Raw genomic sequence first — 22,003 nt, 5'->3', positions numbered from 1 at the left:
ATGGATTCATTTCCTCTCCTCTGTGCTTCAACTTCCAGAAATTTGAGGCAAGCGGGAAAAGAAGAAAAAAAAAATCTCTACTCAAGTGATTCTCCAAAAGCCCCGTTTACTCTTTGCTCGATGAGGGGTGAAGCTGCCCATCGACGAAATGAAGCGTGAACACGTTCCATGCCGCCACCGGAGATTCTGGTGTCCAGATTTCTGCCGGTGAGCGGCCATCCATCAGGCGCATTGCCGCGAGCGCGTTTAAGTAAGACGTCAAGTGAGGCGGGAGTTGCCGATTGGGGGAATAAAAGCAGACTTCCTCGGGGCCGCGTTGGCGCGCCGCTTCTATTTCCTGTCCAACAACAGCAGAGCGGGAGGGTGGGCTGATTTGAACAATAAATACAAGCTCTTTAACGGATGTCGGGTTGGCCCGTTTTGGTCACCCGAGGAGAAAAGGCAGCAATCAGGCTGTTTGGCTTTGATCCCCGAGCACCCGGGCTGGCGACGGGACGAAGGGCACGCCGGCCTCAGCTCGTGCGGGTACTGATCCGGCTGTTTAGAAAGACTTTGCAAACATCAATGGACGTCACTCCATCATCAGGCCGAGCGAGAACCCTCTCCTGCATTAACCCGACGCCAGGTTCAACACTCGGAATCTAACTCCTCTTCCAATGTGTGCAAATGTTTAGACTGGCAGGCTCCAACAATGCTGCGAAGGACCATTTCCAAATGTGGGTGATCTATCAAACCTCAACGCCGCATTACCGCACGCAGTAAACCGACCCCAATGCTGTGTTCAGAAGAACGCTTGGACTTAAGAGATTTCCCCCCCCCCGTCCCCCTGGTCACGGGGCCGTGGGTTTTTCCTTTAATTTCAGTCAAAATATATCAAGATGAGATGATGCAGAACGACAGAACAACAGAAAGGGGACGGGCGAATAAAATGTGTTTGGCGTGATTCCTCTTTTGCAGGAGTCACGTGTCTCAGGAAGTGTCCTGTTGACTGAAGTGGTTGGGTCAGCGCAAGATGCCCCCCCCCCCCCTTTTTTGTCTCTCTTGCCAATAATCCTCTGCCGCTTGGCCCTCGACCGGAGGTATGCGCCCGCACCTGCGTCGGTGTGTTGTGTCGGTTTATGCGCGCGCACGCGCGTGCGAAACAGGCACGACGAGATTAGTGAGCCGGTTCCAGAATCCGCTCACACCTTCTGTTTGTTATGTTTGTCTTGTCAGTCATTCGCAGGGGACCCCCAAATAGCTTTGCGGCGGTGCGGGTCAGTTCACCGGTGCAGAGACAGGTGGCTGCTTTATTCCAAACTTTCCGAAGAATTCCTTTAATACGCCAAGCGTGACAGCGTAGTATTGCCTGCTAACTGTGAACAAAGGGATTATTTGACTGGAATTTTACAGGAATTTTGGAGTGACTCATGTTCCATGACAACTCCGTAAGCCCCCTTTATGACAATGTTGACTTTTCAACACATGATTCAAGGTGTTCTCTTGCATGTACTGTGAAAGTCTGGAGCCAAACAACCACTGAAAACGCACTCTGTATGTCTTAGTCTGCATTTCCCACAAAAACGTTACTTCCAAATTCTTGTTTAAAGACTTAAATTTCTGCTGTTGATCTGTGTGATAACCCTTGGTCAAATTTTGAAGAAAAAAAAAGACCAAAACTTATCACATTTTAAGTGGGAAAGAATGCCAATAAATGAAATGACTGTCTAAAACAGGGGTCGGCAACTTTTTACACTCAAAAGAGCCATTTGGAGGGGTTTTTTCCCCCCTTTCTTCTACCCTCTGGAGATACAAACTTTGCAACCAAGTTTTTACCTTTGCAAGCTCTCCGGTGTGAGATGGACTTGCTCATGTCCCTGTAGAAACCTTCCTTGCAGTAGTGGCAATGGCGGCCCGCCGTGTTGTGACGACAGTTCAGGCAGACGCCTCCGCTCCGGCGGCCCGACAGCTTGTACAGCTCCATGTTGAAGCGGCAGCGGCGAGCGTGCAGGTTGCAGTGGCAGGCTGATGGGCGGGAGACAAGAGAGAGACGAGCAATGAACGCTCAACACTCTGACGAGACGCTTTGACAATTTTGCTGGTGAAGCTCGGGCACGCCGACGTTTCAGCCGCACCCTCAGACGGTCATGAATACAACAGAAGTAAAAAAGAGCTCCCTTCGGTTTTTGGAAAATACGAGTTTGTCACACTGGAGGTCAAAAAGCAACGCGATTCTGTCTGAGCGAGGCCGAAGGATGTTATTGAAACAGATGGCCGGCCTTGGGAATAATGCAGCCTGTGGACTGAACGTCCTGCTTCAGGCTCACTTTGAGTCTGCCACCTGCTTGTGAATTTAACCTTTGAACCCTGGCAGGAAACAGGTCTCTTTAAAGATCAACCGTCAACATACATCAGTGAGGTTTTCGCAATGTTTTTTTTTTTCTTCATGATTTTCACTTTATCGGACAAAATCCGGTGTTTGCTGTTCACATAAGGTAAAGCTCACGTTTCCTCGCATTTCACGAATCTCCACCATCAGCGTCTTCATGTTATTGCCTGGAGATGCTGGCTCTCGATAACGCCGCCACATATGCTCCACAATCATCAGGGCTCTGAATCACATACACACCGAGTCACACCTGCCAAAAGGGACTCAAGCCGGCAGGTGGCTGGGATTCATGCATGCACAAGCCCCCCCTTTAAAAGGGGTGGGGGCGGGGGGGGGGGGGTCCATTACTAATGCACACACAGCACCACAGTCTTACACAGAGGTGTTTGGCAGCTGTCACAAGCTTATCTCCAATGGTTCCCTCCCTGAGGCTGATCGAACACACATTTTTAAGAATTCACACGCACACACGCACACACACGCAAATACATGCTCCCTCCTCCCATTCCCTCTTTGCTTTTTACCGCTTTCTTATCCCAGATGTTATCTCCACTTAAGGGAAGTGTGTGAGAGGGAAATGGAAGTGGGGAAGGGCTGTATTTTTCATGGAGAACAATTGAAATGCGCCCTTCACTACTGAAGAAAGCAAGTATTACAGTTTCATCAAAATGAATACTCGGAGATTGCATGTCAAAGGAGACAGTTACTAGTTCAAAAGCATTGATGTCTACAGTAATTATTTTGGATGGGGAAACAAGGCTGACTTGTTAGTTGTCGCTGTAATTTCTGTTTGTTTATGTTTTTTTTGTTTGAGTTTATTTTTAAATGGGAAGACTGTCACCCATAAATGTTTTTTTTTTTAAATAAATGTATGCGAGTGGCGTCAGGGGATTAATAAATGCTATCTTGACAGCTGTCCCCAGGCCCTTATGAAGAGCACTGTGCTGTCTCACTCACGCAGTCACCACAATAGTTGTCCAACAGTGACAATAGCGTGAACGCCGATAAGACCAATGCCACCTCGGAGCACGTGCCATCTAAAATTAGATGCAGTTGAACCGCGTTTTTTTTGTATGTCCTCGTTTTCTTCGAGTTTTTGCGGAATTTTTCCATCTGTCAAAATGTTGCCCCAGTTTTATTACATTTTTGCTCAAAAACGCGCATGACAGTCCACTTTCTTATGAAGCACCTTTAAGTTACTGTAATGAAAGATTTTTGGCAATAAGAAAATGCTTACAGTATCACTCTTATTTATTACAAATGAGAATTTGATTTTAGCAAGCATCATGAAAGTTGACGTCTTTGATTTGCTTTTGCGGGCCACAGAAAATGTTGTGGTGGGCCAGATCTGGCCCCCGGGCCTTGTGTTTGCACTTGCGCACTATGCATGGTTTGGTTGAACATTTTTGTTGAAATGCACCGTTAATTCCCTTTTGCTAAATGCGATGCTACTCCGTGTGTGTGTTAAAGTTTTAGAAGGCTTATATTTACCGCAACATCAATGCTACTCAATGTTGGTCTTTCATTGAGCATTTCATGTGAACCGTAAGCTAGCAGAATTTGGCTGCTTAGCACGTGGGAGGTCTAAAGTCGTTTCTTGTGTGTTTTATGATGTAGTCTCTCTGCATCACGCAGCTTCACCTGCCGCAGGCGAGTCTGGATTGGAGAGCCCCACAACAAACGGGGCTTCACATTCGACGGCGAGCTCAAGAGTGCAGCTTTCATGTTACGCCTCCGACGATGAATTTAGACGACAGTTCTGCTTTTATTTGGTGGAAAGGGCCCACTTGGAGCGATGCTATTCCATTCTATTTCTGTTCAAGGGTCATCTATCAGGCTTAGTGAAGGAGCCACTTGGGGTGGGTGTGCAGCATGTTGGATGGGAATTACAAATATCGCATTTTGGTGGAGGCACCCCCCCCCCCCACTCCCTCCTCTACTTCATCCAGAGATGTGAGAATGATTATTGGGAGCGGAGAGGGTGGGGGGGTCTTGACATGATGATCTTTGACGTGTGCAGTGTGTTTGTAAGAATGCAATTCTGTTTTTACTGGAACCATTTATTCACCGTGCATAATCCAGTGAAGTCACTCTTATAGAGGGTTTGATCAGATGGTTAAATCAGACGGAGCTCCCAGCCCAAGAAGACTTATGAGCCTTCTGAAGATATATAGTCCTGACAACACTGTACAATTCCGAGACATTGAACACTGACTGATTCATACATTGAAAGGAACCACACAAAGTGTCTTTAGTATCGAGGCTTGATTTGTCCACTGGGTGAAATTGGATCACATGTACTTTACCTTAAAAGGATTTCGCTGAGCGTCACATAGAGATGATAGAATGCTTATATAACAGTAGTCAGGTATATGTGGGTGGGCTTTGAAGTTGGATCTCGTAAGAGTTCGGAGTTCATTTGAATGTAATAGGGAGAAACAAGTAACGCCGCAATTACAAAAGAGCGCAGCCGCTATGATGTCTTTCCGAAAGATCTTACCATTAAAGTTTATTCTATCTCATAGTTTATTGAATCTGGTATGCGAACAAGCAAAACTGGTCCGATGATGTCACATCAGGTCTTTCCGTCGCGACATTTTGAGCACCAGACGGCAGATTTCTAACAAATACAAATTGCGATCACACAGGACTGCAGCCGCTGGGATGTTGTGCGGTAGGACAACAACAAAGGAGCAACAAGCTCTCCAGATGATGAATCATTTTACAAGAGATTGGACCAATTTTGACGATTTTCACTGAGGGCAAAAATGTAAACAGTGAAGTAAAAAAAAAAACTATGCTAGATTTCAATCTTGGCCAGAAACATTGCAGGTTTACGTCATGACTTCTTGGTATCTCGGAAACAAATAAAAGGCTAAAAAAATAAATAAAATGTGCCAATCCAAAGGGTTTAAGATCATGTACCAAAAAGAGATGGCACTACATGAACCTTCACCCAAACTGTTGCGACCAAGTTGGAAGCACAGGAATGTCCATGAGGTATTGGAAAAGTGGGGCTACACACAAAACGCATTTTGAACATCTGATCCACTTCTCAACTGCAATGAAATTCCCCCGTGGCGTTTCCAAACTGTGCTTCAAAAAACATCCTTTGAGATGGTCAACTTCAGGCCACCAACTCAAGCCGCGTAGCTGAATGCTGGCAAACTCAAAGCTTTCCGTCGACCGGTGATGTCACGTCTTTACTGGCAAAAGCGCTGTGATCCCTGCTGGGGATCAATTAGCAGAGCCATCAGGCCCCATGCCTTTTGCGCGCTTGTAAATGGTCCTGTTGCCCAGCGAACGCGGAATGCGCTGCCTCCACGTCAACTGCCAGTGGATATCATTTGGTGACATCTAATGTCCCCGTGCGCCATTAGGCAAAGCCGTTTAAGTTTAGTGGGGCATAGTCACGACCTGCCAAAAGGTGAAACAAACAGCCGGCTTCAATTGAAACCATTCTATAGATTAATCGATACCTGCGGTTTTCTGCAGGGTTTTTTGGGGGGTGGGTGTTTACTCTACAGTACGGCACGGTTTCATTTGACACCATTACAATTGTTACCATTTCTGTCCTTAAATTTGGCTTTCTGGTGTAACAGTTTCATTCGGCTTGCGCTGCTAACCTGAAGAGCACTTTCTTTTAAACATTTATTGATAAAGCGCTCTCACAACAGCTGCAGCTCGAACCCGAGCGCAGTGTTAAGGTGCTTGTGGTCGAGGAGAGCTATTCTCCCAGGACTGAAGCCGCACCAAGCGTCGGTGAGACTTTTCTAGTCCATGTTTCCCACTGAGCGGGGAGGTTATTTTAACACTCCGGCACGTGCCGTACTCCCCCGTGTCGAAGAAAAGGGGGAGAAGGAGGTAGGAAGCCACTGGGCTGTAAATCACGGCGAGATGAAAATCCACATTGTGGTGGCACGCTTGTGATGCTTTTTCTGCTCTTTGCTCCTCGGATCAACTTCAAACCCGCCGGATCCCCGTGTCAAAAATGGTAACCCTATCGGGTGACTTTGGCCTTTTTTTCCGTTTTATATTCAATCGGAGGCCAACGGAGAGTGACAGTGAGCATCGAGGATGGAAAGATTAATCGAGGGGAAGATTAGACGCATACCAAGAAGTGAGTCGGGACTAGAATATGCAGACTTTGTCTGAGCTCACACATTGTATGTGCCGTGCGCTCACCACCTCAAAACAGAGTGGGAGTTGAAATGTGACTTAAAAGAGGATGACAGACGGAACACGGCGGACACATTTTCTCCAGATAGGAAGGAAAAAAGTCGGACTTAATGGTGGCCGATTGTTTTGATGGAAACACTGAGTCGACATCACAGAGGTACTCCGTTCACTTTGGTCCCAAAGTTTGTGCCGGTTGCTAGGTGGCCTCCAGGACGTTGGTACAAGCTGAAGAGGAAAAGGCTTGGTTCTTCCTGAATCACAGCAGCTTCTGGCAACCTTCGCGGTGACCCGTCAACGTTATTAGCGACAAAATAAAAGGCCACCCCAAATGAGGTAGTTTACGGCATGAAGCCCCCCTGCCGCTCATGAAACCGCTGACCCCAACCATTGAGCCACGACGCTCATTTTCCACATACGGCTTCGTTAGGGGAGAATTCCAAAATTGAAACAGTAAGTAAATACCGTATCCTCTGATGATGTCATCAGAATGAGAAAAACAGATGTGTTTACTTATAAGTATCATCTAACAATGAAGACGGGATTTTCATTGTGGAAATTTAAAGAGCCATTCCCGCGTAAACGAAAATCCCAAACGGTCCTGTCGTGTTGCGCATCAGCCATCTTGCATGAACCAACCAGGAAGAGTTCCGCTCATCATTTGCATTCAGAAAGGCTTCAACCCTGGTGAGCGTGACGCCAATTGCTACCGATCGCCATCCTACTCATGTTAAGTAGTCAAAGTTCACCTGGCATCGCAGTCACGTCTTCTCCCGTTCTCAGAATTGATGGGTGACGGACACCGTGTTCATTTTTTTTTCTTCCCCCCAGAAGTAATCATGACACTCCACGACATAAAAACTTCATGAAACACATCCCAGACACTCCATGTATTGTCTCTGTGCTGTGTCTGAGGTCATTCTTTTTCCCAGTGGCGGGCTGAAAGTGGGAACCAGACACCCGGCGTTATCTCCTACCCTCTATCATGAGAAATTGGGCCTCGATGTCTGTGTAAATAAGAGCAAACGCAACCAAAACGTTCTATGAGGTCCTCGTCGGGGTTGACGTCAGCAGTTAAGGTTTTCCTGAAAGAGGAAACCGTCTCAGATAGACACTTTGCGTTGTCTGTTTCTGTGAGACCGAAGCCGGGATGTTGCTTTCTAGGTGAGCCAGCTGCTCGGTAGCCGTGGCGAGCAAGGCAAATATTGTTCAGCATTGGATGCGATCACTGCTGATGGGTTTCTTTTCTTTTCTATGCCTTAGTTTGAAGTGGTTCAAGAAGAAGGGTTCTTTTTTGTGGAACCAAGGGAGAAAGAAAAGAAAAAGCTCACTCGGACAGTTCAAGTTCTTCTGTTTTCCCATTCCATATTTCTTATTCTGTTGCAGAGTCATTGTCACAATACTGATCCTACTCAAGCTCGTGCTGTGCCGCCACTGTCCAAAAAAAAAAAACAAAAAAAAAACCCCGAACACATGCGCATGCTGAAAGCAGGAAAGAAAGCAAAAGGTGCTTGACGACGACTGTTCCTCCCGTGATGCAAAGGTCACTGCTGGCTGCATTTCCACTCACAAAACCGCCGCCGGCCACATTGTTTGACTTTTCCACTACAAGACCCCCGAGCGGCAGTCAAGCTTCGGCACGTTTTAGATGACTGAGACTCGGCAGTCCATCTAACTGGCACTCTGCTGCTGATGGGATTTTCAAGGGTGTGTGACTTTCAAACCCATTGGGAGGCCAAGAAATGTTCCCCAACCTGCTCCGCACCTGTTTTCGATCAACCAGTGCGGGTTTTATGTTCGCTTTCACCTGGAATCGATTTTTTTCCCCCCCACATACATACTCTCGTTTTTCTTTTTCCCCCTTCTTCACTACCACTACAGTACTACTATTCTCACGTAAACTTTATCATTAAAACTAATTTGTTGTTCTGGGTCGGACTATTTACACAGCACATCTGAAAGTTGTAACGTTCAAACCCAAAGGGGAAACAACTATTGTCGTCATTAATGGAGATCCAACCAAACAAAGCACCACAATAGCAACACATGCAGTTGTTTTTATGATTATGTTCTCGTCTTCTCTGTGTTCTAACTAACAGGCTCTGAGTGAATGTTATGTTGTTACATTAAATTTAATAGTCGTGGTTGCCCATGCCCGTGGTGCTGGCACACGGTGACGGGCGAGGGAGAAAAGGAGAAGAAGAAGAAGAAGAAGAAGAAGAAAGGGGTGCGAATGAAGAATCATCTCGAAAGATCTATGACCTCATGTTTTGCTCCAATCATGACATGAGCCAATGGTGAGGAGCTCAAATGAGAGACAGATGGTGAGCGGGCTTGCTGGGGCCAAACCTGTTGACCCAAACAGGAGGCGGGCAGCGCAAGAAGCGTGTCAGTGGTCCCAATGGTCAGTCCCGCGGACAAAGACGGGCAAGCGAGACAACTCGCGTCTTCAAATGAATGTGAAGACAATTGGAGAAAGTCTTTTTGAAAAGGAGACCGGTTCTGTGGGCTCCTCGCTTCATGTCCAAACTGGTGTTTCTTAATTCGGCGAGCCGCTGTCATGCAACAAGCTTGTTGAGGAAAAGAAAGAATGCGCATGTTTTTAAAAGGTGCTCTTGTTGTTTTGACTTTCAAGACTCACGGCGTGACTTGTAATCTGCGACGCTGTTGATTTTAAAAACTCTTGCTTTGGTTTATGGGCAAAGCCGCTCCACATCCATCTCCAGAAGGCTCCACATTGTTAAATTTTTCTCAGCATGCTGCCCCCCCCTTCCCCCAGAACTATTGGAGTAACTGTGTAGCTGCCAACCAGTAATTGACACAATCAACTCCTTCCTAATCTACTTTGTGCGCGACTCTTGCAACTGTAGTATGGACACAAGAGCATTTTGGAATTGCGATTTATTTTTTTTTTTTTGTCCGTTCATCTAGAAGAACATTTAGAATGCTAACATTGGGTTGAGGGTCGCCCTGAGTCCTATTAAGTTCTTTCACATCAATATTACACATGCACCCCATAACAGACCATCCATTGTGCACCAGAAACAAAAGACTTCCTAAAATTGTTCTTAAAAGATGGAATCGTATATTTGGTCCCAATTTCTTGGAGAGGTTGACAATAACGTTTGAATAGGAATTCACGCAATCCGTGATTGATTCACCGGTTTGATGATTTGGCTTTGGATTTTTTGGGCATATGTCCACATGGTGGGATGACAAGAGTGCAACAATATCGTCATCATCTTCATCTTCATTCTCACCTGTTCATCGGCTCTAATTGCAAAGTATTACGACGGCAAGAGTTACACACGTGAATGTTAAAAACGATCGTTTCCAACTCCCGGTATCCATTTGGCAAGCAAGAGTTTCCCACACAGTTGCCTTTGCAGCCCATCAGTCAGGCCAGGCAGTTGGGGGGGTCGCTGGCGTTTCAACGACACTGCGACACCGCACATGGAGAGAATATGAAGCAGCTGCCCGAGACACGACCCGTGTCATCAAATGTCTTTTCTCTCAACGACATGAAATCCACACACAATAATCGTCCTCTGGATGCTTTCTGTCTGTCACTTGCCATCCAAGGGGGAGTTCACAATTTATCAAGCACATTTCATACTGGAGGATTTGAAATATGATTGTGACTCAGTCATTTAGATTGATTCGAAATGGCACCTATAAGTGGGAAAAACTTTTCATAAATCCCACTTCGACCCTCTTTTCTAAGAACACGTTTTTAAAAAATGATCGCAAACATATTGATGAATCACACTGGATGAAGTGCAAGGGCAGGGAGCCAATGTTGTGCCCACTACACGTCCTGTATACTAGTGTTGCACGATACTGGAAAAAGATGCAATGTGTGATATGGGTCTTGAATATCGCAAGATCAATATAAATGCGATATTTAGCATGTGCCCTGAAGAAATAACATTTTTATGATCTCATGAAAGAAATAATTTTTTTTTCTTTTCATCTGGCAAAATGAGCTTCTACTGTTTTCTTATTAGATGATGATGAACATTTAAGCTTGCATCTGACTGGCCAAAGTCATCAAAGCAGACAATTCCATATGAAAGTTTAATTTATCCCACGTCTTTGCAATATCTGATATTTTTTCCATATGCTGTGCACCCCGAATGCATTCTTCACTTGCTTTTACAGCAATGAGAAAGCTCAGGACTGAATAGCTACTGTTCATCCGACCTTAATGAAGCAGTCCCACCCTCAGGTCTCCTTGCCATGCTTTGTGTCAGACCTTCCTGATTATTTCCTCTTTGGAAGATGTCCTCATTCGGATTTTTCGACGTGTGTGCGTGTGTGTTTAACCGATGACAACTGCTCCCGTGCAAAACAAGGAGTGATGGCGAAAGGAGGCCGCCGCCTCCCACACACAGCGAGATGGATGCCACACGTAACAAGCTTTTTGTTTGAGTAAAATACCCTCACATGCCGCCTTTGCAAGGGGCCAAAGGCGCAGGCCAAGGGGAACAACTTGTTCACTTGTCCTGTTTAGTTGAGCAAAGCAACGCATTGTCACAACTTGTTACTTTTCCAGCTTTGCTTGACGGTGCTCGGGGCAGTGAGTTGTTGATACTGCCCCCCCGCCCCAAGGCACCCCCTAGCTCTGCTTGAAAAAATAAACAGTACCGCCATACGTTCACTTGCACTGAACTCTTAAATCAGGATTCAAATGACCTCCCAGTGTGTTCCCTTTCTGAATTGCTCGCAGGCTTTTTAAGGCGGCTCTGTCGGTGCCATAAAATGTCACTAAAAGCGGCCTAATTGTCGGTCCATTCTGGACTGGCACCTTCTTAAGGAAACACAACACGCCCCTGAAGTCTGTCACTGCAGCTGCAATGCTTCCTTCTGGCTGCAGGATTGGGGAACATGCTCAAAGCAGCATAACACGTTTGGAAAGCTAAAGGCGCACTTGTTGTTATTGAAATTACTTCCTACGCATTCTTTTCTCCTCTGGAATTTTCTTGAGGTGCAGTTTACAAAAGGGCATCCTCATCAATCAGTGGGCGGATATTTGGGAAACAACACTGTAGCCAAAGTTATAGAATTACTTTAAGTTAAGCTAAATATTATACTGTTTAACAATGGTGTTAATCAGCTGGTTTTAAGTTGTTTTATTTTATGGCGACTGATTTTTAAATAACAATATAAATCCATCCGTCCGTTTTGTAAAGCGCTTTCTGCGTTATCCACCATTGTTGGTGAGCTGGACGCCAATCCCAACTCGGGGCAAAAGCCACCCTGGTCACCAGCTAATCGCAGGACACACTTAAAAAAACAATCTTTGATCTTTTAAACTCACGTTCACACACATGATCAATTAAGAATCTTTATTTCACCTAAAATGCATGTTTTGCGAATGTGAGAGGAAGCCGCAGTACCCCTCAGAAAATTATTATAATTATTATTACAAAACCCATGCAAGTACAGGGGACAGAATTGAGATTGAACTGCAGAAATGGAAGGAGTGTCCTTAATTAATCGTTAACAAAATAAATGAGGTATGTCATTTTATATATACAGTATATATATTTAAATATACATACACACACACACAAACATTACAAATGAAAAACAGGCTGGATGGTGGTTTTTGAGAAGCTACGGTATAATTAATTCGAAATGTGCGCATGTCAAAAACGGGTTTGGTTTTCCTTTTGGGAAAACTAGACCTTTGATTCCATCCGTCAATGCGCAATTCCCGCGGGTAAAGGGCGAGTTTGACCATAATTAGACAATTGGTGTTATCCCACAGTAGCCGATTCAAGTAATGACAAGAGAAAGCAAATAATAAAGGAGGATTTTGGCCTACCGACACACTCGTTGGCCTCCCTCGCCGTGGCGCGCTGCCAGGGTCGGTCATAGTGGAAAGGTTTGCACCTGTCGCACTCTGGTCCCGCCGTGTTGTGCTTGCACTCGCACACCAGCTGACCTTCTCTGTCCTTGACGCACTTGGACGCGTGGCCGTTGCACTTGCACCGTCCGCCCACCTGCAGGTCGGACACGGCGTAGTAGTACGAGTCTCGGGCCAACTCCGAGTCGTCCTCGTTCTCGTCCCCGAAGGTGTGCAGCCGGCTGAAGATGACCTTAATGTCGGTGGCCGTCACCCAGTCCTGGAGCACCGGCGAGTTGTCGAAGTCGTGCGCCGAGGGTCTCCCGTCCAGGGTGCTGAAGGCGATGAGACCCCCGGTCAGGGGGTGCATGTCCGTGTGCGAGTCGGTGCAGATGGCCTCCTGCTCGTTCTGCTTGGTGATCACCGCCTTGTTCTGCCGGTTGTACATCTTCTTGCACTGGGTCGAGTAGTACTGGAACGGCACCCAGGACTTGCCGTAGTCCATGGACTTGTAGATGGCCATGGATTCTGGCCTGGGGGAGCAAAACTGCAGGCTCACGTAAGTGACCTCGAACTTCTTGCCCAGGGATAAGGTGAGGGTGACGTTCTGGGGATATTGCGCGTAGTTCTCCGACTGCCAGCAGGTGAGGTTGTGCGGGTTGTTCAGGTCCGTCAAGTAAGCGGACGGGTGATACTTCTTGGGGTCCCCCGCGTCGCAGGTGTGGCAGTCTCGCGTCCTGTCGTCCCCCTTCTCGGACACCACGCAGTATCTGGCCGCGGGGGAGCCGCACGTGCTCGACACTCGCACGTCCTTGCCGAAGGCTGAGTTGACAAAGTCGGGGATGCACCTTCGGGGATTCCCGTTCTCGTCGTAGCACGGGTCCGGGGGGGAGGACTGGGCGGCAAACATGCTCAGCCCGTAGCCCCCCAAAACCCTCTCGCCCAGGGCGCAGAATGTCACTAAGGTGAGCCAAAGCTCCAAAATCCTTCGCATTGTAGTCCGTGCGGCGCGGGGACTTGGCCTGGCAGGAGAAAAGAACATCAGCGCACTTGAAAAGATGACAATCGAGTACATTCACGAGTACGAGTAGGAGATATTCTTACCGGGAAAAGAGCCCTAACAAAAGTCAAACCTACTCAGCCGGTTAGCGTGCTGCAAAACTCCTAAAAATATCAATCATAACCTTTTCAGTTACGCGCACACAAACTTGAGCTCCTGTGTTTTCCTCTCTGAAGAAATGAGATGATGCGAAAGGTCCGGCTGGCTGTGAGTCGCTCTGTCTGTGTGTGTCCACAGTCAGTCACACCTCTGGCCACCCTCGGCTCTGTCTGCCCCGTTCCATCTGTGGTGGGATGCAGAAAAAGGGGGGTCCTCTCACTCCTCCAGGGGAGAGGGATCGACAATCGAGCAATCACTGGTGGGCGGCAGCGTCATCTAGTGGTTGAAATCACGTACTACATTCAGTGTGCGTGTTGAGCCCATTCAGCACAACAATTAATTCATTTTTTTAAAAAACTATTCATTTAAATAATATCCCAAAAATGTTCTATCACATCGATGTACAGTTTTTTCAACGTAATCATCGGTCTGGTAATAGCAAATCATTTCGTCACGCTTCCCTGGCACTGTGAAACAATATCGAAACATCCATATGAGCGGCCACGTCCCAAAGGTCACACTTCCTGAGGAGTCTCAGAGCAATCCATTTCCAGTCGTATTCTAATTATAGATGTGGCGTTGTACGGAAATAATGGGCAATATCAGTCTGGAACAAACTCATTCGGGAGAGGCCAATAGAAAATTGGTCGCATTCGATTTGATTGGTTTCATTCTTATTTGAATCATCATTTCTATCACCACTCGGTGGATATGTTGTTATGGGAAAAATAGGTGTCAAGTAGGAAGTCGTACTTGCAGAGTCATTTCCGTGGCAGTTTTGAGATGACACTGGTCGTCAGCTGCTAAATTTCTGAATGAAAATGAAGAAGTTGTGGCCAGTCTTCTGAGCTTGGGCAGACTGTAAGCGAATGGTGTGAGTAGGAAGTGGGAGGCGGCATTGTGTAGACTGGACATTTGTTGTTCTGCATCTGATTCTCTCAAGCATATCTTTTATCCTGAGGGATCAATAATCAGCTCCGAAAAAATTGTAGGTAATGGAAACTTAAATATAATAAGATCATTTTAAAGGTTGTGTTTATACAATAATAGACTGCTTCTTTTCATTTACCCTTTTTTCTTATCCGTGGCTGCTGTGAACGCAACTGGAGACGATGGAACAAAACTCGTGCACGCAGGATCGCCTGCAGCATGTCCTTGAACGCTGCCTCTGTGACCTTGAATTCAACACTCCTGACAAGCAACTTTGGAACGGTAGGAACCAACAGCAAAACATGGATTGGCTCAAAGAAAAACGAGATACAGTTATGAAAGGGGTGTGAATTCATATTGGTGAGCAGAAAACTTGCAATCTTTTACCTTTCCTTTGGGGGGCACAGCGATGCGCAAACAGCATCTCAACATCGCTTGAGTTTTGCTCCAGAGTTTTTGGCTGCAACCAGCAGTGGCATATTCAGATTCGGTCTGAACTAGTCTGCGTGATGTCATGACGTCAGTCACTCTATTTCTCCAGAATATGATTCAAATGTTCATGCATCTATTTTCTCTCACGCTTGTGGTGATTGGGGCTCAACAAGTCTCTTGGGAGCTCTTCAATGCCTTTACTTGTGAAATATGATTGTGACTGCTTTGTTGAGTCTTTGCTATGCGTCAGTCCATGTACAGAGACAAGATTGAAAAGCTGGAGGGAAGTCTTTTCTGTCCATTATCTTACTTCATTTGCTCAGCAGGCGTTCAATCCTGGCGACCAAGCTACACAAACGGAAAACCAAAAAAAAAAACATAAACAGAGAACATGTTTCCCACCCGTCATCAGAGTGAAACCCAAAAAGAGAAATAAGTTGCATGCGTGCTTTCGTCTGTCTGATCAGCCGGTCTGTGCATGAACCGCTGGTGTTTGGAGGAACTGGTCATGAGAGATCCCCACAACTTCCCGTTCCTTCTGCAGACAATTCTCAAGAAAACAAAGGAGGTGAAAATTCACCCGGCAACACCCTTTTCCACCGTGGTCAGCGCAGTCAGAGGGGTGACGGCATTTTTAACTCTCCGTCTTTTGCAGGTGCTTGTGCAATGTCGGTACGAATTGGTGGTGCCGCTTACTCTCCTGTTTTCCTCAACACTTTTAAAAGTGAGTGGTTGCCATTCAAGCGGTCTCTCCGGACTTAACGCACCGTCTAACATCATCATCCGTTCACATTTTCTTGCCCCTCAGACACCTTACCTACACCCAGATTGTAATGTGCTGTTGGAAGCTTACCTGCTTTTCCACCATTTCCTGTCCTGGCCGGATCCTTACTGCACCGCCTGCCAACGCCTGCTGAATATCATCTACAGTGAGCTCAGAGCACCAGGTGAAGCCTAAAACGTGCAAAGGGATTTTTAGCATCGTTTGTTCAATTGAGAACGCACTAAATTGTGATTGTGAGCACCAAGGGTTGCTCGTCTACGCCTGCCCTGCAATTGGCTGGCAACCAGTTCAGGGTGTCGCCCGCCTACACTGACTCTACTTTTGATTTAGGCATATCGTTTCAAAGACTGGTAAAGACGGAGCACGGCATTGCCACCGAGAACCAACACTCTAAAACCATGTAAGCTCAATCAGACACCTGAAGATTGAATATGCATCTGTAGGATAAAGAAATAATTGCTTTCTTTGTGCGTATGGGTGTTGGTGTTGGTCAGGATCGTGCTCTTAGTGAGTCCAGATGAAGACGTCCCGCCCGAGGTCCAATCGGTCTCCAAGCAGCTGAGCGTAAGCCATCAGTCCAAGCGAGACATCACTATCACCCTCATTTTGCACAGCTTCCAAGCTGCTCTGGGCACCAAAATCCACCTGCTTGGACTCCGTGATGCCTTGCAGGTGGCGATGAGCTTCTATTTCTTTTCACATGTCTTGGTTTCTGGGTATTTCTCCCTAAAACAAACGCCCCGACATTCCTCTAGACAAAACAGCCGGTTGAGCTGGAGCAGCTACTGGAGAAGGTAACTTGCTGCATGGAGACAGCAGCCTCCACAGCAGATCTTAGCGCTGCCCGAGAGCGTCTTGTACAGACGCTTGATGGGCTCAGACGAGGCCTTCTTCCCACAAGTGGACACGATTACATGGATACTGGTAAGTCACGTATCGGAGCAGACTTCATACAGCTTTGTGCACAATCACAAATGGACAGGTGCCCAAACCGCTGCAGTCTATTGACCACTAAGGTAGGTGAATCACAGTTTCCATGGCGATGACAGAACCACTGTTCGCCATATTACAAATCAGGGTGCCATCCAAATGACTTATTTTAATTATGTACAGTAGTGTTATATATACAGTATATATATTTTTTTAATAGTCTATAGACACTCCAGGCGGTTGAGAATTAAATGAACACCAGTAGTGGTAATTATCAGCAGTGACCTGCCTGTCAAGACCAACCTCAGACCTCACTGCTCCTCAATCTCAGCATTTTTTTCCTGTGTCGTTAGGGCTCGCTGAGACTTTCCTGCTACCCTTTCCCCAATGTCACACCAGATACTGGGAAAACGACAACTTTGGTGAGAACCTTTTGAACGACTCCACACAAACATGTTAACTGATCTCAAACATCTCGTGAACTCCCATAACCGTGTTCTTCATATTCCAGATTTTCTCAATACTATTCTCATGAACGAATGCTACCTGGATTCCTCTCTGGCATGTCTCACAAGAGATGAGGATGATGTGAAGGAAGAAGTCATGCAGAGCAGCAAAGCGGATCAGGGCTTGGAGAACCATCCTCTCTCCACGCCACCTTCCTCTTCGAGGGACTCGTTGTCCTGTCACTCTCCGTCTTCCAGCTCTTCGGTGTCCACAACATGTGGCTCATTATTTGTGGAAAGTGACTTCACTGAAGTCGGAGGACATAAGGGCACAGCTGAGGGACAAAAGAGTGAGTCAAAGTGTAGAAAGAAGCCCAAGAAAAAATCCAAAAGCCTCCTAGGCATGGAGAACTTCTCCTTGTTTTTCAAGAACCCACGCAGTCTTGGGACACAGCTCAAACAATCTCGATCCAACCAAGATCAACTTCTGCATGCATTTACCGTGTCCTGTCCTTTCACCGGTGAAGAGCCTCTTTCACCCCAGAAGCATCTTTGCATCCGCAGAAGGCCCATCCTGAGCTGCACCGAAACCGACGCAGCGCAGACTCTGGTGCAAGTCCTCGTCTTCGGTCGGGACAGAGAGGCCGGACGACTGGCGAGGGCTTACAGCGACCTGCAGGAGAAAGAGGCAAAATGTCCCAGACTCACCAAGATGTGCCGGTTGCAGTTTTACTTTGTTCCCTCAAAAAGGACATTTACAGGAAATCCCAGAGAAAGATACTCATCAGGACATCCAACTAAAGCTGCCTCTGTGGTGAGATCACTTGTTTACAACTTCATACTCCTTTCCGCTGTGCATTTGTTGTCTGGGTTTTCAGCGTCGATTAATCCCCCCTCACATCTTGTTGGCAGCCTAATGGTGTTTGCCGAGATGACAGCACCACAGATTTAGCCCAGATGTTGGGAATGATGGATCCCTGGTATGATCGGAGTGTCCACAGTCTGCTCAGTCTCTCTTCAGATGTGCTTTGTCAGGTAATCAAATTGAAAAAATAAGCACAGTCTGCTTCATTCATTCACTCGATGATCACCAACATGGCCCCGAAGGGAAACAAATGATGGATCAGCGCCAATTTGTACACTTTCACCGAAAAACAGCAACACCACTTGCTTACTTTCTCACTCCTTGAACAAGGCACGCAGTTATCTTGTCAGCAGACATTTTTCAAATCTTTCAGTTCTTCATTCCTTTGGGTCAGTGTTTGCTCTCGGCTTCACGAACATAAAGATGGCCACCACCAAAACCTGTAGCAGAAGTCAAACAGCGAAGTGGCACCCAAACTTTTTTGTGACCGGTTGAGACAAGTACATACTGTTGGCGGCAACGATTTTTTGTTATTCCTTTTAAATTGCCAGTTTTAAAGCACCGGTACCGACAACCACGACAATAGAGTAATTCAACATTTTATTCACGTCAATTCCTTTCAAACAGTGTTATTGTACTCCACAACAAATGCAGAATAAAATAAATTAACACCGTGAACTAAGAAATGGACCAATTAGGAATAATAAATACGTTTTATAAGGTAAACGGTTACGGTCCTACATACGGCGTTAGCAATAGCATCATTGCTACTTGCATATGGGACTGGTCAAAAGATGGCGCGATTGATTGCTGTTTCCATTCGGTGGTTACTGGCAAGATAATAGCGACGAAACTATCAACGTTTACGAGGGCAGGCTGTTCATACTCGAATTTTTGCGACTTGTTCGAATGATTCAACAGGTTTCTTGTATTACCTTGTTTTTGACGACATACCACACAGAAAAGCTTCTTCGTCCACGTCGCTCCCGAGATACCGCGAGGGCGGGAGCTTCTCTTGTCAAAATCGCTTCATCTTCGGAGGTCATGGCTGCCTATCAGCTGCGCGTATAAAGCTGTACGTTTGGTCAGTTTGTTACTTTTACTTTCTTTTTACTACTTCTTTCGTTTATTGGCGGATTCTGTTTATTTCAACTTTCCACGCAAGCTTTAAAGGAGAACTCCAATTGGCTCGAGTCGGGCATATTTCGCACATCATGTGCGAAATAAGCGTGATTCTCGTCACGTCACGTCTGGTGGAGTCAATTTGCTCACAGGTCGCAGGTCTGCCTCTGAGCGGCCCGGTCCCAAACGGGCCGAGGCCCGGTACCGGTCTGCGGACCGCTGGTTGGGGACCACTAATATAAAGGTAATCAAACCCACCTACTGCCACCACCTGTTATGGGGATTAAAAATGTCTTGTTCAAGTGGACTACGCTCCTAGAAATACCTTATATAACATTTTAAGTCAAATGAGGTGTTTTCTGTATTGCAGCCTGCATGGAAAGAAGAAAGTGTCTCCGAAAATAACGGCCGGGAGGTGGAGCTTCCCTTGATGGCTGACTTGATTCTTTACTACTGTAGGCATGCAGACCAACCTGTCCTGGTGCAGCTCTACCGGGCTGAGGTTTGTACACTGCAAGAATCACTGAGTTCATATCAAAAGCTCACCAAGGTCATCCAATCACAGTACAGTATCTTGCACAGACCAACAATTATCATAATTGTACAAAGTATTTTGGGTGAAATTCTGAACTCTTAATTGATTCAGAGGTTCATCAATGTGGAAAGTGTGTTTTTTTTTCTCATTTAATTTCGTCTGCACAGCTGACCCTGGCTGGCGGAGAGAAGAGAAGTGAAGTATTTATTCATTCTGTAGAACTCGGACACACGGCTGCAACCAGAGCGGTCAAAACTATGGGTGAGTCACACCGAAGCAGACATACACTTGACAAACAGAGCAGACATGCACTTTGTCTAATGTGAATGGCATTGTTCTCACAGGTGCTGCCAGCAAGAGGTTTGGGATCGATGAAGAGAGCGAGGCTGTCCCCTTAACGCTGAGTGTGGCCTATAATAAGGTGCTAAAATGGAGCAAATTATGAAACATTTTAATGGGTTTCATACAAATAGTTGGGTGTCTGGCGTGTCTACCCAAGCGGCAAGTGTGAAATTGCACCGCAAAATTTTCTGTCTGTGCTGTGGCTCATTTGCATTCGACAGGACGGCCTCTTCAAAACAACAACGAGGCTAAAAAGGAACAAGCAAAAACAAAAAAGAGGGTGTAAAGTGTGCAATTGTTGTTCCTTAGGCCACTTTGACAAAATCTTGGCATGGACATGTTACATGACCAATTAGGAATAATAAATACGTTTTATAAGGTAAACGGTTACGGTCTGGTAGAATTCCTCGAAATCGGAGGTGAACGTCAACAGAGTTGAGGTCAGCGGTGGGAAAGCTGGGACCACCTTTGGTGTGTGTCTGGATCAAGACGAGAGGAAGTTTCTGCAAAGCGTCACCAGGTACTACGAAGCACACAAAAAAAAAGCCTTATAGGCTACAATATCGTTGTATTTTTTTTAACCTATGCTACATTATTTGCAAAGATAACATACACACCTGGCAACTGTTTTGAATGATGGAAAAAAAATGGGGCTACTTTGAACTGGACATTGCACTTAGCACGAACAGAATTAAATGTTGAGTCACCATATTTTTCAACCAGTTCAGTTCATTGATTGCAGGTGGCCTGCAGTGGAAGGAGTCAACGGACCCAAGCAGAAATGTTTTGCACATCCGTCAATATTTACAAAGCCTTCAGCAAAGCTGAGCATTTAGGTCTGCTATTTCATCTATTCCTTTTTTTCAACATTTATTTTCTAACTATCTAACATAGTGAAATGCATTCGCATTGTGTCTATCAAGAGTATAGAACCGAAAGCTTATGGCTCTCAGTGACGGAAGTCCCAAAAAAGCACTGCCCCAAGTCTAAAAAGAGCAGCAGCCAGGTAAACATTTTATTGTACATATTGAAAATAACACATTTTATTTTATTTCTGACCCATTCCCTTTACAACTCTCTGGTAGAATTCCTCGAAATCGGAGGTGAACGTCAACAGAGTTGAGGTCAGCGGTGGGAAAGCTGGGACCACCTTTGGTGTGTGTCTGGATCAAGACGAGAGGAAGTTTCTGCAAAGCGTCACCAGGTACTACGAAGCACACAAAAAAAAAGCCTTATAGGCTACAATATCGTTGTATTTTTTTTAACCTATGCTACATTATTTGCAAAGATAAATAAATAAATGAAACATCACAGATTCACTGTTTTCACGCTGAGGCCAAAGCAATAAAAGTAGGATTTTGGTACCATCTTGTGACATCTTGCCGTTCAGGGGCGACGTTGAAATGAGTTGAGTTTCATTTCCAACTTCTTTACATGACCATAAATTATTGTCTGTGTCCTTAGGCTTGAAGTGTCTTTGTGCTGTAAACCGGGAAGCAGTTCAGACTGGAAATACAAACCTTCACCAGGCCAAGTCCAGCCTCTCAACCCATCTTACTGTTCCATGCTTTGCCTTCCCTTCATCTCTTTCTCTGCCTCGCATGCCTGAAAATACCTTGACTGGAATGGACCACCAACAATGGCGACAAAAAGAAAATAGATGAAAACTGATGAATTGGGGGGGGGGGGGGGGGGGGAAGGCAACATTGTTACACAGTTGTGTAACAATGTTGTTATTCTGCAACACATTATGGAGTGGAAGCATGTGGATTTTGTTGTTGTTGTCATTTTTGTTCTTAGAGTCATTCTCAATTGTCAAGACTTTCTTCAACATCGCCTCAAGATACGTGCTCTTTATAATAGTACAGTATTTTTAATCGCTGTACTGTATTTAAAAAGCTGACGAGCTCATTGTTTTTTTTTGTGTGTTATCTATAAGTATTTGTTTTTAAGCTGTTTATGGCATTATGTTTTGCACAGTTTGTCTCGCACACACACAATAAAAAATGTTTTTCAATGAAATGATCTTGGGTATTGCAAATTTACTGATGGTGCACAACTTT

At 45.8% G+C, this 22,003-nt stretch overlaps 2 protein-coding genes across 3 annotated transcripts in view; one reads left to right on the top strand and one right to left on the bottom strand.

The window, feature by feature from the left end:
• The window catches only part of ntn1b (netrin 1b), a 29,583-nt gene extending 15,782 nt beyond the window's left edge, over positions 1–13,801 (bottom strand). The window contains exons 1-3 of one of the 2 annotated variants that reach the window (XM_086133664.1): positions 13,500–13,801; positions 12,375–13,417; positions 1,816–2,004 (exon numbers count right to left, since the gene is read on the bottom strand). In XM_086133664.1, coding sequence (XP_085989790.1) covers positions 1,816–2,004; positions 12,375–13,389 — 1,204 coding nt within the window. In that variant the 5' untranslated portion in view covers positions 13,390–13,417; positions 13,500–13,801. Of the gene's footprint in view, positions 1–1,815; positions 2,005–12,374; positions 13,438–13,499 lie in introns of those variants that run through there. The other variant, XM_086133663.1, reaches the window with a different exon arrangement.
• A 641-nt stretch (positions 13,802–14,442) lies between these two features.
• LOC147192374 (phosphoinositide 3-kinase regulatory subunit 5-like) lies at positions 14,443–21,614 on the top strand. Its single transcript, XM_086133992.1, has 18 exons — positions 14,443–14,546; positions 14,664–14,766; positions 15,384–15,484; positions 15,572–15,640; positions 15,725–15,863; positions 16,031–16,100; positions 16,195–16,372; positions 16,456–16,624; positions 16,984–17,052; positions 17,142–17,890; positions 17,989–18,111; positions 19,434–19,565; positions 19,766–19,859; positions 19,943–20,019; positions 20,683–20,776; positions 20,864–20,946; positions 21,026–21,144; positions 21,405–21,614. Exons 2-18 carry the CDS (start codon positions 14,667–14,669, stop codon positions 21,547–21,549), a joined length of 2,511 nt encoding a protein of 836 aa, XP_085990118.1. The 5' UTR covers positions 14,443–14,546; positions 14,664–14,666; the 3' UTR covers positions 21,550–21,614.
• Positions 21,615–22,003: the final 389 nt, after the last annotated feature.

This window comes from Hippocampus guttulatus, chromosome 16, assembly GCF_054856545.1.
Source record: "Hippocampus guttulatus isolate MCC_2025c chromosome 16, RoL_Hgut_1.0, whole genome shotgun sequence".
NCBI classification, from domain to species: domain Eukaryota; kingdom Metazoa; phylum Chordata; class Actinopteri; order Syngnathiformes; family Syngnathidae; genus Hippocampus; species Hippocampus guttulatus.
Note: the sequence above shows the minus strand (reverse complement) of the source record. Positions and strands in the feature narration are given on the sequence as shown.

Excerpts from the sequence above, each read along its gene's own strand:
- LOC147192374 (XM_086133992.1), top strand. The coding sequence starts at position 14,667 with ATGGAACAAAACTCGTGCACGCAGGATCGCCTGCAGCATGTCCTTGAA. Across the intron at positions 16,101-16,194 it reads AACCAACACTCTAAAACCAT|GATCGTGCTCTTAGTGAGTC; the intron begins GTAAGCTCAATC and ends GGTGTTGGTCAG. Across the intron at positions 19,860-19,942 it reads CAGAGCGGTCAAAACTATGG|GTGCTGCCAGCAAGAGGTTT; the intron begins GTGAGTCACACC and ends TTGTTCTCACAG.